The 16,456-nt window shown below is 39.6% G+C and overlaps 1 protein-coding gene and 1 pseudogene across 2 annotated transcripts in view; one reads left to right on the top strand and one right to left on the bottom strand.

The window, feature by feature from the left end:
* ENTPD7 (ectonucleoside triphosphate diphosphohydrolase 7) overlaps positions 1–16,456 on the bottom strand; it is a gene marked incomplete at its 5' end in the record, with an annotated part of 35,480 nt that overhangs the window by 5,062 nt on the left and 13,962 nt on the right. Inside the window, 5 exons of the mRNA XM_082672960.1 lie at positions 1,649–1,973; positions 4,079–4,245; positions 8,270–8,403; positions 10,793–10,849; positions 12,722–12,825. Of these exons, the coding sequence (XP_082529086.1) occupies positions 1,649–1,973; positions 4,079–4,245; positions 8,270–8,403; positions 10,793–10,849; positions 12,722–12,825 (787 nt within the window). The remainder of the gene's footprint in view (positions 1–1,648; positions 1,974–4,078; positions 4,246–8,269; positions 8,404–10,792; positions 10,850–12,721; positions 12,826–16,456) is intronic.
* On the top strand, positions 2,469–2,925 carry LOC309834676 (receptor-binding cancer antigen expressed on SiSo cells-like; annotated as a pseudogene). The gene has a single exon. The product of its transcript is annotated as a receptor-binding cancer antigen expressed on SiSo cells-like (transcript).

Genomic DNA, 16,456 nt, shown 5'->3' with positions numbered 1-16,456 from the left:
AATTCTCACCAAAGGAATCATTCCTTTTGGTTTGTTCAGTGAACTAACATTTCCTGCATGTCTACTGTATGCCAGGTGCTATTCTAGGTGCCAGGGGGATCCAGCAGTGAATAAAACAGACAAAAATTTCGTTCCTTACGAAGCTTACTTTCTAGTGGTGGGGGACAGACAATAACCAAATATACATGCATACATACATACATATACACATACATACACAGAGTGGGTTAGATGATGTAAGTGCTCATGGGAAAAATAAAGCAGGAAAGGGAAATAGGTAATATTGGGGAGGCCTGCAATTTTGTATAGGATGGCCAAGGAAGGTGTCACTGGGACGATAACAGTTGAGTCAAAGTTAAAAAAAAAAAAGGGCGAACGCAATCATCTTTTACCTAGGAAAGAAAACATATTAAGCCACTAGCAGTTTGGGCAAGTAATAACTTGAGCCCTTTGATGTTCAAGAGAATAGGATTTGAGGAAGTTTTAAAATGAGAGAAAGATTCAGGCTATGGACGCTTAGGGGACGCTGGAAAGGAAAGGGAATATGAGGGTATTCCTAGAGGCAAGGGCAAATACAAACCAGGTTTTCCTCAATATTTCTTAGAGACTGCCTTTAGAGAACAGAATAGTACAAACACTGCAGATATTATTCCTTTTGGAAGCCTTATACCAAGCGAACCTTAGAGAATTCTAAGAAAGCAGAAGGGAAAGAATAAAAAATATAAGAGAGGACAGATCTCCCCATAAATTTTTCTGATAAAAGAAACAGATAGGGCTTCCCTGGTGGCGCAGTGGTTGAGAGTCCGCCTGCCAATGCAGGGGACACAGGTTCGTGCCCCGGTCCAGGAGGATCCCACGTGCCACGGTGCGGCTGGGTCCGTGAGCCATGGCTGCTGAGCCTGTGCATCCGGAGCCCGTGCTCCGCAACGGGAGAGGCCACAGCAGAAAGAGGCCCGCGTACCGCAAAAAAAAAAAAAAAAAAAAAGAGAGATATACAAAAATTAAAAAGAGATGAATCCAAATTAAAGCAGACACTGTAGAAAGCTAGCTAAACTTTTACCTGTCCAAATAACTAATGTTTTAAACCTATAAGATGCTTAAGTCCTAAATGTGCTCTAAGTGCATGTTTACTTCTTCTGCAATTTAAATGCACTATCATTGCTTTTTGCAACATCTTTTTAATATTCTAAGTGACCTTATACCATCCTTAAAACTCAAGGTAAGAAAATGAAAGTGCACTTGCCCACCTGTGTGACATCATCTCCAAAAGCACATTACACCTGGGAACAACCAGTAAGGGAAAAATACCTGGAGATGACACTTTTGGCCACAAACAGTAATTAAGAGTATTGGAAAGCTGGAGGAAAAACCATTAACCACCATGACAATATTAGACCTGGGTGATAAGTTGGGTAATAGGACACCCGTGGAAACCTAAGCTTAATTAATTAGAAGGCAGTATAGCACAGCAGGTTCCTTAACTTCTCGAAGTCCACCTCCTCATCTGTAAAATGAGGGCTCACAGGGCTCCTGCCAAGAATCCAGTGAGATCATGCATGCAAAGCCCTTCACACGGCATCTGGTACAAAGTCAGGCGTACAATAAATGGCTGCTGCCAGGATGAGTCACTTTATTATTAATAACTTACCTGAGCAGCCTTGGCAAACGTTGGCCCGTGGTAGCGGCCACCGATGCGTAACACATCCTCTGTACAGTAAAAGAACTCGGAGAAACCGTAGAACTCGCTGTTGTTGAAGTCAATGGGTGACTGGTAGATGCCGTTCAGTGAGGCCTGGCTGGTGCTGGAGCGAGCCAACAGGGGGCTCAGCATGGCCCCACAAGCCACCCAGTCCCCTCTTCCTCGGACATGAAGGACCTGGCTGTTCCTTTCCACCACATCTGTGAGTCCCACAGGCAGGCAGGGATCGAGAAATGGATTGTCAGGACTCAGACCTGTCTTCTGGCCCAGCAACCTGTCACAATCACAAGAACAAACAAAACACATCACTACTGTACTCAGCCTCCTCTAAGATGCTTCCCAGATATCTTGTTATCTTTCTACATGACACCCCTAAAAACAAGGATGGAGTGTTACCACGTAGTTGTGTCACGTGAACATTTAAATTATGCAAATTCAATTTAGAAAAAGAAAGAAATATGGCAGTGATTTTGTTCAACCTTTTAGTCAACATGTATATTTCCCAATGTATAGTGAAATTGGAGATGTGAATCTGCTGTTCTCCCTCTGGTCTTCATTCCCATTTGCCTCTTAAAAGTGAAAAGATCTCACCATTCTGAGCGCAATTCTAATGTTTAAAAAAACAACTGGGAGGAGGTGAAGTGGGAAGGGCTGAGCAGTGTCCTGAGGCAGGGACCATGGCAGTGGTGCAGTGGCGATAGGTGGCAAAAGTGACCGAGTACATGCCCAGCTCTGAGGGGGAAGGGAGGGGCAGGTTTTGATTCCCATCATGGCCATCACACAGCTCTGATTAATTAAAGTCTGTACTTGTCTAGCAACAGTATTCTCATTCCTAAAGAGATTAATATGCAGATCTGGCCAAAGATGGAAATTAAGTAGAGACCAAATAACTTGGCCAACTACAGTTAATTACTCATGAGTTCCTAAGACAAATGTTGAAGAGTGGACTTCCTGGGATGAAGATGCACCCACAAGTGTAGAGACTGAAGGAGGGTATGGGAATGTGGCAACACAACAAAATGCTTTGGAACAAGTGGAACCTACTTTAAAGATGTGACACCACCTATAAGGAAAACTCAGAAAATTATTAAAAAGAGAGAAACATTAAGTTTTAACATCCCAGGAAGCACAGGTTTCTCTATAGATTAGTAGATACACAAGATGAGTAATCAATCTTCTGAACTAGGTAACTTAGATACATGGTAAAAAAAAATACCAATGCATGAGAAGATGATGCAGCCTCTTCCGAGGCAGCAAAAAACATGATACAGAGATAAAAGAGCAGCAAAACAACAAAGGAAGGAAATGGAAGAGGAAGCACAGTGGCTAAAGTTGGTGTGAAACTTTCATAGTAATTGTTCTTCAGATGCCATAGTGTCAGCAGGAGTGATCTGAACTCCATAACCCAAGCAACATTTGTATGGATTTAAGAGTACTTTCAGAATACAAACACACTGCTTGGTTTTAATGCATTCATCAATCATCCAGATAACAGGATTCTCCCAAAGCACCTTGAACTCTTAGGAGTTTAGACTCAGAAAAACAAAAAAGACTTATGAGACAATATTTTCTTTAACATGCTCCTAATATAAGGCAATTGACTACTGTAGAGAAATTATTACAAATGGGATAAACCAGTAGCTCTTCAAGCCACTGGTTCCAGCTAAACAAATGGGGGTAAATAGTTTTATGGTGGAAAAGAACTCTGCTCTCTATTATGCTTTCCTTTATTGTGCATAATGATAAAAATAATTTTAAATGCTAAAAAACCCACAACTATTTGTACATTATGGTCTAAATACTTCATCTGGTACACAATGAAGAGTCAGTGGTCTGTCCAATGCTAGAGGAAAAAATGTCTATTCTGGACTTAAAGAGAGTATTTTAAGGCTAATTTTAACTACTATTTTAAAGGCTAATTTTGATTAAGATACTTTTAATCTTTTATGCACACTATGGAACCTTAAGTCCCACGTAAGATGCAACTCCACTGTAATTCAGAAAACATGTCCTGCACACTTCCATGTATTGATAGAATGAACTTCCAGTAGCTACATTGCACTGCACAACTTAAATTGGTGACTTAATTGATCTCACTTATCCTGTGATACCATGTCTGAAGATGGGCACAGCAAGAAGTCACCACAATAAGCCACTGTACATTTTTGAGTCTTAATAACAAAGATTAGAAGGCACTCTCAAGCAGATCAAGTGGGACTACTAATAGAGGGTCTCTAAAAGATGCTACCCCATTGGCAGGGGTGGTCAGAAAGGAGGAAGCAAGGACGTATCTATCTAGTAGGATGTAACCATTTTTTCCTAATATCTGCAGCCTGACAACATTCTATTTCAGAATCACAGATCCCATGTCAAACATACCTGTTTTTGTTAAGAGTTTCATTCATCACAAGGTCTTCATAGCGCTGCCGGGCAAAGTTGCCCCCGAATCCAAGAAAGGTTGTGACGTAAACCCTATACACATGTTCAGTGTGTTGCACATCACAGCCCAGGTTGAACTCGGCCAGCAAGATCTTCGCAGCTTCTTCCTGTAATACGATGTAAAGGGAACTTTACTTTTGGTTGACTTCTAGAAAGGTGTGACATTGCTAATACACTAGATTTCATCTGCTATGACTACTCTTTAAAACGTCTTGTAGCATTCTTTCATCCTCACAGCATTATTTTAAACAAAGACATAAAATGACAAGACTACACAAAAAGGAACAAATCAGAGACTAAATAACAAATTAGAGACTAAAATACTTTCTGTAGTTAGACAGAAGGTAGAATCATTACAGATGATGTCATTATCTGGCGTGTACTTTTCTGATTTTCCAATTCTCCAAAATGGGAATGTACTATTTTTATAATCAAAAAAAAAATCCGGAGACACATAGTTTTTTGAGGCAGAAGCTTGGTGTGTCCCCCTAGTTTTTTGAGGCAGAAGCCTGGTGTGTCCCCCTTTGCTATCCTTTTCTACTTCACCCAAAAAGAAAAAAAAAATCCTTTGACAAAAATAAATTTAAGGAATTTGAGAGATCATCATGAGATCTATTCTATGGCTTTTTCTAAAACTATTTAAGATGCCTTAATATTCCCTGTGACAGATTTGAGGATTAGAAAAGTCCAATTTTATTGTACCTCTGTTTTTGTTTTTTTTTTGACTTCAGGTACAGAGGTTGAATTAGTCATATTCCTCAGTTCATGGCACACTATCATGGCAAAGCCCCACTTTTATTTTATTTATTTACTTCCTTTTATCCTCATACTCACTGCCATTCTGGCTCTTGCCACAGGCAATCATTCTAATGTGCTTAATATGTAGTATTTGTTTGTATTTTTGTTGCAAAATGGGATTGTTTTGAATGTATTTATTTTAAATTTCTGAAAATGCTACTGTGCCCAGCAATTCCACTCCTAGGTATATACTCAAGAAAACTGAAAACATGTCTACACAAAAATGTGTACATGAGTGTTCATAGCAGCGCTATCCATAATAGCCAAAAACTGGAAACAACCTAAATGTCCATCAGCTGATGAATGGATAAACAAAATGTGTCATGGTCACACAATGGAATGTTATTCAGCCAAAAAGGGAATAAAGTACTGATATCTGCTACAACATGGATAAGCCTTGAAAACTTTTGCTAAATGAAAGAAGCCTGACATAAAAGGCCACATATTTTATGGTTCCATAGGCAAATCCATAGGGACAGAAAGATTAATGGTTGTCAGGGCTGGGGAGAGGGGAATGGTGAGTAACTGCTAATGAATATGGGGCTTCTTCTTTTTTTTTTTTTTTTTTTTTTTGCGGTACGCAGGCCTCTCACTGTTGTGGCCTCTCCCGTTGCGGAGCACAGGCTCCAGACGCACAGGCTCAGCGGCCATGGCTCACGGGCCCAGCTGCTCCGCGGCATGTGGGATCTTCCCGGACCGGGGCACAAACCCGTGTCCCCTGCATCGGCAGGTGGACTCTCAACCACTGCGCCACCAGGGAAGCCCGGGGCTTCTTTTTGAGGTGATGAAATGTTCTGGAATTTGACAGTGGTGATTGCACAACTTTGTGAACGGTACAAAAAATTAGATATTTAGGATTATTTAAAATGTTTAAAGTGCTATTGTGTTATGTCTCTGTTTCTTTCCTTTCTTTACTAAGCACAAAGATCCATTATATTGCTATGTACACATCTAACTTGTTGCTTGCAAATATACTTTCCATACCAGTGTTGCTTTCTAAGTCTGCACACACACAAAAAGCCATTTGTTTAAGACTTTAAGGCTCAATGCCACCTGTCACTTATTCCTTAGTATCAGAACCATGCCTTCATTTTACCTGTTGAATACATACTAACAAATATAGGCTAAACAGTCTCATAACCTAGTTCCCCAAATCTGCAACCCCACCACAGACAATCTCTTCTGAATGCCAAACCCACATTTTCAACATACCCAAAATTGAACTGGTTGGTGATAGGACTTCAGAGCTAGAGACCAGAAAGATACTCTCACCCAAACCATACCTGTGTGCTTAGCATCAACCCTGCCCTTTCTCCCGTGGTCTCTCTCTCTCAGTGACTAGGTTCTTCACCCTTCCAGTTACCTGAGCTGGACCCTCAGCACGTGGCCATCCCTTCCTGCCCTACCCACATCACCATGTTACACTGTTTTTTTACTCCAAAATATCCCTTGAAATCTGTCCCCTCCCTTCCATTTCCACTTACACTGTCTAGTTTAGCTCTTTAGCACTTCTCACCCAAGGTTCCCCAACCTATAGTTTTTTCTCCTGACACCAAAATTATTTTCTTAAAAAATAGATTGGGGGGCTTCCCTGGTGGCGCAGTGGTTGAGAATCTGCCTGCTAATGCAGGGGACACGGGTTCGAGCCCTGGTCTAGGAGGATCCCACATGCCGCGGAGCACCTAGGCCCGTGAGCCACAACTACTGAGCCTGCGCGTCTGGAGCCCGTGCTCCGCAACAAGAGAGGCCGCGATAGTGAGAGGCCCGTGCACCGCGATGAAGAGTGGCCCCCGCTTGCCACAACTAGAGAAAGCCCTTGCACAGAGACAAAGACCCAACACAGCAAAAATAAATTAATTAATTAATGTCAGATGCAGGCTTGTGACATCCTCTGTCACATAGGGGAGGATGTAAGTCAGGCACCCGCAGATAAGCAAAGCTCTCACTTTAAAAAAAAAAAAAAAGAAAAAAAAATAGATTGGAACTCAGTCACACAATTAACATATAGTCACAAAATTCAGAGCTGGGGACCTTCAGAGTTTAATTATTTCACAGATGATGAAACTTAGGCCCATATGACTGCCCTACTCAAAAACCTTTGCTGGTTCCCCACTGTCTACAGATAAAAAAGCCAAATCCCCTAGCATGGCACCCAAGACTCCTTATGATCTAACTTCATCTTATCTTCCCAGCCTTCCCTATTACCACACTTGAAAATCCCATACTGCAACAGGCTATTCATCATTACCTGGACATTCTGGGCTCTTTGCTGTTTTCTGTGCCTTTGTGCATACTGTCACCTCCATGCAGATGGCCTTCCCTCAACCTCCACTATGCAAAAGCCTGCTATCATCCAAGGCCCAGGTAAATACCTTACTTTCCACGAAGGCAGCATGGAAGGCTCCTATTCAAGCCTTTGCAAATGGGGTTGACCCTGCCAGTCCCCACATTGCTGTGGCTCTCTGTTTAGACCCAAGGTTCTCAACCAGAGGTAATTTTGCACCCCCAGGGGCATCTGGCAATGTCTGAAGACACTTTTAATTGTCAAAACTGGAAGTTTGGGGGAAGTACGGGCGTTGCTGCACCTGACAGAGGCCAGGGATGCTGCTGAACATCACATAATGCACAGAACAGCCCTCCACAACAAAGACTTATCCAGCCCCAAATGCCAATAGTGCCAATGATGAGAAACCCTGGTTTAGATCAAATTACAACACTGTCATGGTCTGCCTGTTATCACAGGCTGTCTCCACTGATAGATTATAAGCTTTTGGGGGCAGTGTAACATGTCTTATTTCTTGCACATACTAGGTGCTAAAAAATGTTTTATTTCTTTTTCCTCTGTATGATGAAACTTCTCCCTCAAAATACATTTTTACATTCTAGTCAGGTAAGGAATAACAGAAGCACAAGGATGGAATCATCAGTAAAGGAAAGGGAATAACGTTTAATTAACAAGTATGTAATAAATACTGTACTCCAGGATTTATATTATCATGTTTAATCCTCAGGCAACTCTTCCAGATAAGTAGTATAGTTATAATTGCTAAAAATGTATTAAACGTTATTACGTGCTGGGCAGCTTGCTAAGTGCTTTATACACGTGGTATTATTTCATCCTCACAACTTTATGAAGTAGATACTATTATTATTCTCTTTTTACACATGAGGAAACTGAGGCTCAGAGAGGTAACCAACCCAAGATAACACAAGCTAGCAATGATCTGAACCAACGTTTGGACCCAGGCCATTTGGTCTAAGTCCAAACATAGTGCCCTTCCTTCTCAAAGACAGGCATTCCTAGCCACTGAATTCCCCCAAAAGGTAAAATACCTGTTGTGGAGAAAGGACAGAAGTTGAGGTAGGAACTTCATAAGCAATTTGGAGAGAGGCTCCTCCCATATCCAGTATCCCTACTGTCCTTCTGCGTCCTGTTGCCAACTCCTGGGGAGCCTCGGCATCTGATTCTGAAATAAATAAGAGAACAGAAGGGGTCTAGTAATTAAAAGCCAAAATTAAGTTTAAAGGGAAAAAAAAACCCAGAAATCCCTTAAAAAATTGAAAGCAAACTGAGATAAATTAATCTAACTGTACCAACTATATATTATACAAAGAATTACTTTAAGTGACTTAAAACATGGTATTTTGACTATGTATCTCTTGTAGAATATATCTTAATGACAAAAGAAACAAATAAACTGCATTCCAGTAGTTTTACTGGTAATACATTATTGGTATTATTATTTTTAAACAATTAAACATATATTATGAAATAAAGTTAAATAAATGTTTATGTAAACAGCTTTAGGAAAAAATATTCAGCATACGAGAAAAAGGATTTGATTTTAATATAAAATGAAAGAAATTAAACAATAATCTTATAATCTTAAATATGAATCAGAACTATCACTATGAGATCATGATTTATTTTTCTTTTTAAAAAAATACAATTTCCTAGCTCTGTCCACTGAAAAGGCCTAGAAGCGATGATAATCCAGGAGCAATGAGCATCGCTGTTGTCTAGACCACAATCTCTAAACATCATTTTCCACTAAAAGAAACAAGGGCTCCTTAAAAAAAAAATGGCTGATGCTAGGGTCTAAGAGTAGAAAAAACACAAGATGAGCATAGAATACCATCGTATGCCAATATGCCAGGGAAACAGAAAAGACTACCGGGATCATGTTAAAAGGGCACAAGAGCCAACTCAAATGTGCTCCTACCGGCCAACGATGGTAAAATTTGAGCACCAAAAAGAATAGTGATGTGATGGACTGCAATGCATCAAATAAATTAAAATCCGCAAATTCATAAGGATACTGAAAAAAAAATTCACTGGTTACCTTCAGAAGTTGCTAGGACACCAGCTCATTATTCAAAAACTTGGTAAATAAAAGCAAAGAATCAAGGGTTCATTCTGTTTTTCCCATAGGAACTATATTTCAGGATAACCAAATGGCTAATGAAGAAAATTTCATTATATAAAAATCCTAACTGTTAAATGCAGAAAGAATGACAGAATTAGAAAAATCACCATTCTGCAACCTCTAATGAGAAAACAAATCTAAGTAATGATCACAATTGGCTGCTATAACCATTAGGTGAAAAGTGGATAGAAAATTTTTATAACAGATCAGATCAGACTGACAATATCTGAACCCTGAACACCTGTTCAGTCTTAACATGACTAAAAGTAAGACAACCAGATATTACAAAACTCCTGATGTGATACAGCAGGAAACAGCACCACCTATGATTTATTCTTGCCAAAAGAACTGAATCTGAGTCTAATCAAGCTTCTATACCTAACCTCCAGTTTACAGAACAAAAGCCGGGGAGGGGAGGAAAAACATGTTAAAGATCCCACAAAGATTCAGTCAACCAAAGCCAGAATGTGGCAAATTCATTCCATCAAGTGACCCAGTTTTGGTTGTTTTTTGGTTGTTGGGTTTTTGTTGTTGTTGTTGTTTGTTGAATGATTTGGAAAAAAAGAGTTTGGGGGGAAGGTTAACTGTTATAGATTAAAAGGGACCTATCAATCAAATGTAATTTGTGATCTATGTTCAGATTCTGATCTGAACAAGACAACTACAAATAAATATTCTTGATACAATCGGGGAACTCTCTACCTGGGTATGAGATGGTTGTTATCAATACATGATATTAGGAATTGTTAACTTTGTTAAGTTTAAAAATGGAACTGAGGGGGAATTCCCTGTCTGTCCAGTGGTTAAGACTCCACGCTTTCACTGCTGAGGGCCCAGGTTCAATCCCTGGTTGGGGAACTAAGATCCCACAAGCTGCATGGCATGGTGCAGCAAAACAATTAAAAAAAAAAATCAAATAAAAATGGAACTGTGGATATTTTTGTTGGTTTGTTTTGAAACTCCTTACCTATTAGAGGTATTACTGAAGTACATGAAGACAAAGTGATTATGTGTGGTGTTTGCTTTTAAAAATCCAGTAGGGTTACAGCAGAAAATAACACAACATTGTAAAGCAATTATACTCCAATAAAGATATTAAAAAAAAAATCCAGTAGGGAAAAAAACCTGTGTTGTATGGAAGGAGTGTGGGAACAAAACAACGGCAAATTGTTAATAACTGTTGAGACTAGGTAATGGGTTCATGGAGGTTCATTTTATTAATTACTCTACTTTTGTGAATGCCTGAAACTTTCCATATTAAAAAGTTAAAAAGAAATAAAAGAAAGCAAATTAGGACTGGGAAATGAAGCATCTTAAGTTTTGGAAAAAAAAAGAAAGAAAACTCAAAATTAGCACTTACATGCTACTGATAGGTTATGACATAAACCTTCAGCCCTTAGAACTGTCATAAGAAGACAATACTACTCACCATCCTCATGGTCGAATCTTCCCAAAACAAAGTTGATTCCAATCCATGCATAAACCCCTAAGTAAGAAATATAAAAGCCCTTGCTTAATTCTCTACTGCTATAGCATGTATATACCTCTCCCAGGGCTGCTCTTTTCCTCCTTTTCTTGGAAAAAAAGTGATAACCATATTTTATTCCACACTCTCAGTGTATGAATTTAAAATCTTTTATCTTGTGATGTTTTTCCCTTTTAAAATTATTTGCATTTTCTAAATTTCTTACAATGAATAGGAATTAATATATAAAAATAAACGCTAAAAGATAAAAATCTTGGAGTTGTAGTTCTGGGCAAGCACACCCACCCTGTCTCCCCACTGACTACAAGGATAAACTCTGGATAGAATATTTGGAGCAGCTTTCTGAGAACTCTGATAGTGGGCACACTGGGACAGAGATTAGACTTTAAAGGACCACCAAAACCACAGTGAGTTTCCCACTTTTCCCCCTCAGATACTGCCTGGCCTGGACTCAAAATCAGCTTGAAATACAAAAGTACACACCAGATGTGGACAGAAAGAACTTCAAGACCTTGCTTTGTGGTCCAAGGATCAGAAAAGGGGACTCCAAAGGTTCAGAAAGAGTGGCAAGAAATTCCTTGCTTTTTTAAAAATTCTGTTCTCTCCTACCCCAGGCAATCCTGCAACAGCAGAGGTAGAGACTGGGTAGATGCCTAAACCTCTGAGAGATGTGAATCCTTCTTTCTGACCAGAGGAGCTACAGCCTCAAGAGCTGGGGCAAATCCCTATTGCTCTTTTTTTCTCCCTCTGTCCTCTACCACTTAGCCTTGGATATAGATGCAGTCATGGGAAATGCATGGCAGAGTGGGCAAATTACATCCCTGGCTTTCTGACCTAAGGACCATGAAAGTGAACCTCAGGGAACCAGAAAGTATTGGGGAGACTGTGGAGAGTGGGGAATAAACTGGTGTAGGAACTCCTGGGCTCACATGCATGATCTGACCCTAAACAACATATCAAAGCTTTTGAGAACTGACATACTGCCTAGTTAACACATTTGTATGGGCTGTGCCCAGGTTCAGACGGGCCACTGGCTGGCACACACATGGGACAAATCCAAATAGCCGTGCCAAAGCTTTGAAAAATGAATCAGCAGAATCACAGCCCACAGAAGCCAGGTCAGAACTTAAGGCTTGAACCTAACCAGTCTGCTAAGACAAAAATTAACATTCTCTTTATGATAGAAACAAGACCCAGGGTCTAACAATGTAATATTCAAAATATCCAGGATACAATATAAAATGACTTGTCAGGGCTTCCCTGGTGGCGCAGTGGTTGAGAGTCCGCCTGCCGATGCAGGGGACACGGGTTCGTGCCCCGGTCCGGGAAGATCCCACATGCCGCGGAGCGGCTGGGCCTGTGAGCCATGGCCGCTGAGACTGCACGTCCGGAGCCTGTGCTCCGCAACGGGAGAGGCCACAACAGTGAGAGGCCCGTGTACCGCAAAAAAAAAAAAAAAAAAAAAAATGACTTGTCATACAAAGAACTAGGAAAATCTCAACCTTTCCAATCTCAAGGGAAAAGATGCCGACCCTGAGATGACACAGGTGTTGGAATTATCAAATAAAGCAGCTATACAGCCAGGAAATAAGAGCAGTCTTCCAATGAATGGAAAGATAGAGTCTCAGCAAAGAAATGGAGTAAAACCAAACGGGAATTTTAGGACTGAAAAAGGCAATACTGAGATTGAAAAAGGTGAATCTTTTCCTTTATGTGAACTGCAACTAGAAGACAAAAGATTTTCTGTTTTTCAAGAAATTGAAACATAATTCATCATACAGGCCACATTTGGGCTACATGAGAACATGCATTCAACTCCACCCCAAAACTACAAACCCCAAGTGCAAGCTTTTACTCCTCATGGCCCAATACCTTCCTGCTTCCCAGAGATCACTTCAGCCTGAGACTGAGAAAAGAGGAAGTCAAACTCCAGAGGTAAATCTTTCACTAGATCAGCCAAGATAGCCAACTGCTTCCTGCAAGAAAGAACAAAAAACCTGAGTTAATGGTTAAACTCTCTTCTCACAAACAACCTCAACTTGACCTTCTACTTAGCCTTGTTAGACCTCACTGTTCACCTACCCAAGACACTTGATCCCTGCTTCTGTTTGGTACCCCCTTCGAGATTTCAAAGGTTTAAAATTACTCAAAAGTATAGCCTCCTCAGGGCAGGAATAAAGACATAGACATAGCGAATGGACTTGTGGACACAGGGCGGGCAGGGTGGGGGGAAGCTGGGGCAAAGTGAGAGTAGCATCGACATATATACACTACCGAATGTAAAATAGTTAGCTAGTGGGAAGCAGCAGCATAGCACAGGGAGATCAGCTCAGTGCTTTGCGATGACCTAGAGGGGTGGGATAGGGAGGGTGGGAGGGAGATGCAAGAGGGAGGAGATATGGGGATATATGTATGCATATGGCTGATTCACTTTGTTGTATAACAGAAACTAACACAGTATTGTGAAGCAATTATACTCCAATAAAAATCTATTTAAAAAAAAAGTATAGCCTCCTTCTTAAAAGGCAATATGGTAACAGTAATACTTATCCTTTATACAATGTTACAATTCAAATAGTATTAAAAGATGAGACTATGGTTCTATGCCTCTCACAGGCTAAGTATGGATAAGCTACAGGAAACTGAAACACAGTTTCATAATCTATAAAACAGATGTAATTACGTTATTCCTAACCACTATGAAAGGAGGCTGTTAATTTGAGGAACACAATCTCATCCTTAGATCTCACACAATACAGAAAAAGTGTCTCACATCACCACGTAAGAAGCACTGTTTGGCCCACAAATTTTTACATGATCCTTTACATTAACAATGAACTTTTAAACCTCCTTTTCCATATTTCAAGGGTTGATTTTTTTTTTCTTTATAAAAATCTTATCATTTGGAAAACCCAGACCAGGATCAAAATCCAAAGGTCATAATTTGGGGATGACGCTTGAAGCTTAGTATCTACAGCGCTGTTTTGTCCTCTAAAGTTTTATGTTATTAGTATTATCAGATAAAAACATGCAAAGAAACAAAGCTAGAAGTAATCATATAAATCTAGAGATAATGCTGGTTAAAAATAAGAGCAGTTATCTTGGATTTTTTAAATTACTCATTACAAAAATATTCTGCTGGCTATCCTGGTTGCCAGCATGACTTGGTGAAGAATGTTATTAGCACTTGAAAGTGAAAATTACATTTAAAGTAATAATCTTCCAATATATAACGTCATTGTTATACACAAGAAATTATTATGATAAAAATTTCATATGGGGAACTAGAGGTGCTATTTTGCCCTCCTTATTGGATATGGTTCTAAACTACCCAAAGAAGAGGGCTTGCTGGTTTTGGTGATGACATGGAAGAATGGGTACCAACACACACTGCTGTTTGGAATATAAATTACTGGTACAACCTTTCTAAAGGGCAATCTGGGACTAGGTATCAAGGTTTTTAACGTGCTTAACCTTTGACCCAGCAACTACATTTTAAGACATTTATTGCAATGAAATCATCAGATAAGAATACAGAGAGAAAAAATACTACAGCATTATTTATAACAATGAAAAACTGGAAATAACCTAAATGCACGTATATCAGTAGTGACTGGCTAAATAATTTATGGGATAGTCATGCAATGTAATAGTACACAGATGTTAAAAGAAATGAGGTCAATTTATATCTACATGTATTGACATGAAAAGATGTCCAATATATTTTGAGTTCCAACAGGTTACAAAACAGTACATACAATATGATCCCAATTTATGTTAATAAACAAAACACTCTTCATGGATTACACAGGATAGGACAGAACTTTCATTTTCTAAAATTCAATATTGTTTCTTTATTAAAAAAAAACATTTTATGGCAAAACACTGACAATTGTTGAAGCTGGGTGGCAAGTAAATGCGGATTCATTACATCATTCTCTCTACTTCTATATACATTTGAAATTTCCCATAATAAAGTTTTTTTTCTTAAATTATCACTTCGTAATTCTTTAAAGGTATTTCCATCACAAACTAAAAAGGCAGTGGAATGAATTCTGTTAGTCTAGGCCTTTGGCAAAAAAATAAAACCTAGTGCTAATAAATCCAAAATACAGTCCAGGGCATTCAAACCCATTTTGAATATTGCTCACAAATGCTAATAAATTAACAAAGTATTAATTATACAAAACAGGTTCTTGCAGTGACTGTTAAACTTACGTCAACAACTATAGCTACCTTAGAGGTAGCAATAATTTCATAAGCCCAGGGTAGATCTAGGCATTATTAAAAGAGCTGATCAAAAAACAAGTTAGGGCTTCCCTGGTGGCGCAGTGGTTGAGAGTCCGCCTGCCGATGCAGGGGACACGGGTTTGTGCCCTGGTCCGGGAAGATCCCACATGCTGCGGAGCGGCTGGGCCCGTGAGCCATGGCCGCTGAGCCTGCACGTCCGGAGCCTGTACTCCGCAATGGGAGAGGCCACAGCAGTAAGAGGCCCGCGTACCACAAAAAAAAAAAAAAAAAAAAGTTAAAGGCAAGTTCTTTAAAAATTCTTAAGATAAAATAAATACTAATATTCAGAGCTTCCACGATGACAGGGAACATCTTAGACAAATGGGGTGGAGCTACATAGTTGATTTTGTTTAAATAGAAACTTCTTTGACAAACAGAGGAAAGGCTGGGCAGGGCCAGGAGATGAGGCAATCCTCTCCTTTGCTCCAGACACACAAACTGTGGCCATTTCATCACCCTGCTGGTTGGCTCTGCCTTTTTGACCTCCGAGTCAGCTTTTTCTCTGGCCCTCCACCCTCCTTCCTTGTTTGTGAGACCTTAGTCCATTCACAGCCCTGTGATGTGGCACCACCTATGTCATCCATACTCTTCACATGGTTTCTAAAAGTTTGAATGATGCTTTACTTATGTCAAAAACAAAAATTCTAAATTTCACGTGTAGTATGATTACAATTTTGTAGAAGTTACACATAGATATACAGAGAGAAAGGAATAGGACAAAATGAGACAGTTTTGATAGGGCAGTAGAATTATAACTTCTTTGTTTTGATTTTAAGATTTCCTTTAATGATGTAAGGTTCTAGCAATAACATTTTAAACTTTAGTTTTAAAAATAAGTAAAAACAAACCAAAAAAAAAAATTTAAAGATCAAGATGTATGGGAAAACAAGGAACTAGAAGGCCTTTCAGATTGACAAATGGCTACATAAAATAATCTGCTTCTCAACAGTAAACCAGTAACTCTGTGTCTGAGCAGAAGGAAAGTAGTCAACTGGAAGAAGTGTTGACATACATGTCTGGCACAAGCAGAATGGAGCCCTACACACATGGCAGAGGTTTTCATTGCTGTTGGCCAAGTATATGAAATGAAACTTTGTGGAAAAGGGAACTGCCATTTATCAAGGAAAAACATTTAAGCTAATAAAAAATACCCGATGACTATGAGACTGTGAACATTGCAGAAGGATGGGTGCTCAAGTTAAGGGAGCTCATTCCTACCTCAAGACCATAATAAGTATGGAGGGGTCAGGGAGGTGTCAAAAGGGAGAAATCACAAACAAGGAGGGGTCTGACCTAAGCATAGCTGCTGCCCCTTCG

The sequence above is a fragment of the Grampus griseus genome (assembly GCF_964374135.1).
Source record: "Grampus griseus genome assembly, chromosome: 16".
Lineage (NCBI taxonomy): Eukaryota > Metazoa > Chordata > Mammalia > Artiodactyla > Delphinidae > Grampus > Grampus griseus.
The sequence above is the reverse complement of the archived record's forward strand: the minus strand, read 5'-3'. Positions and strand labels throughout refer to the sequence as shown.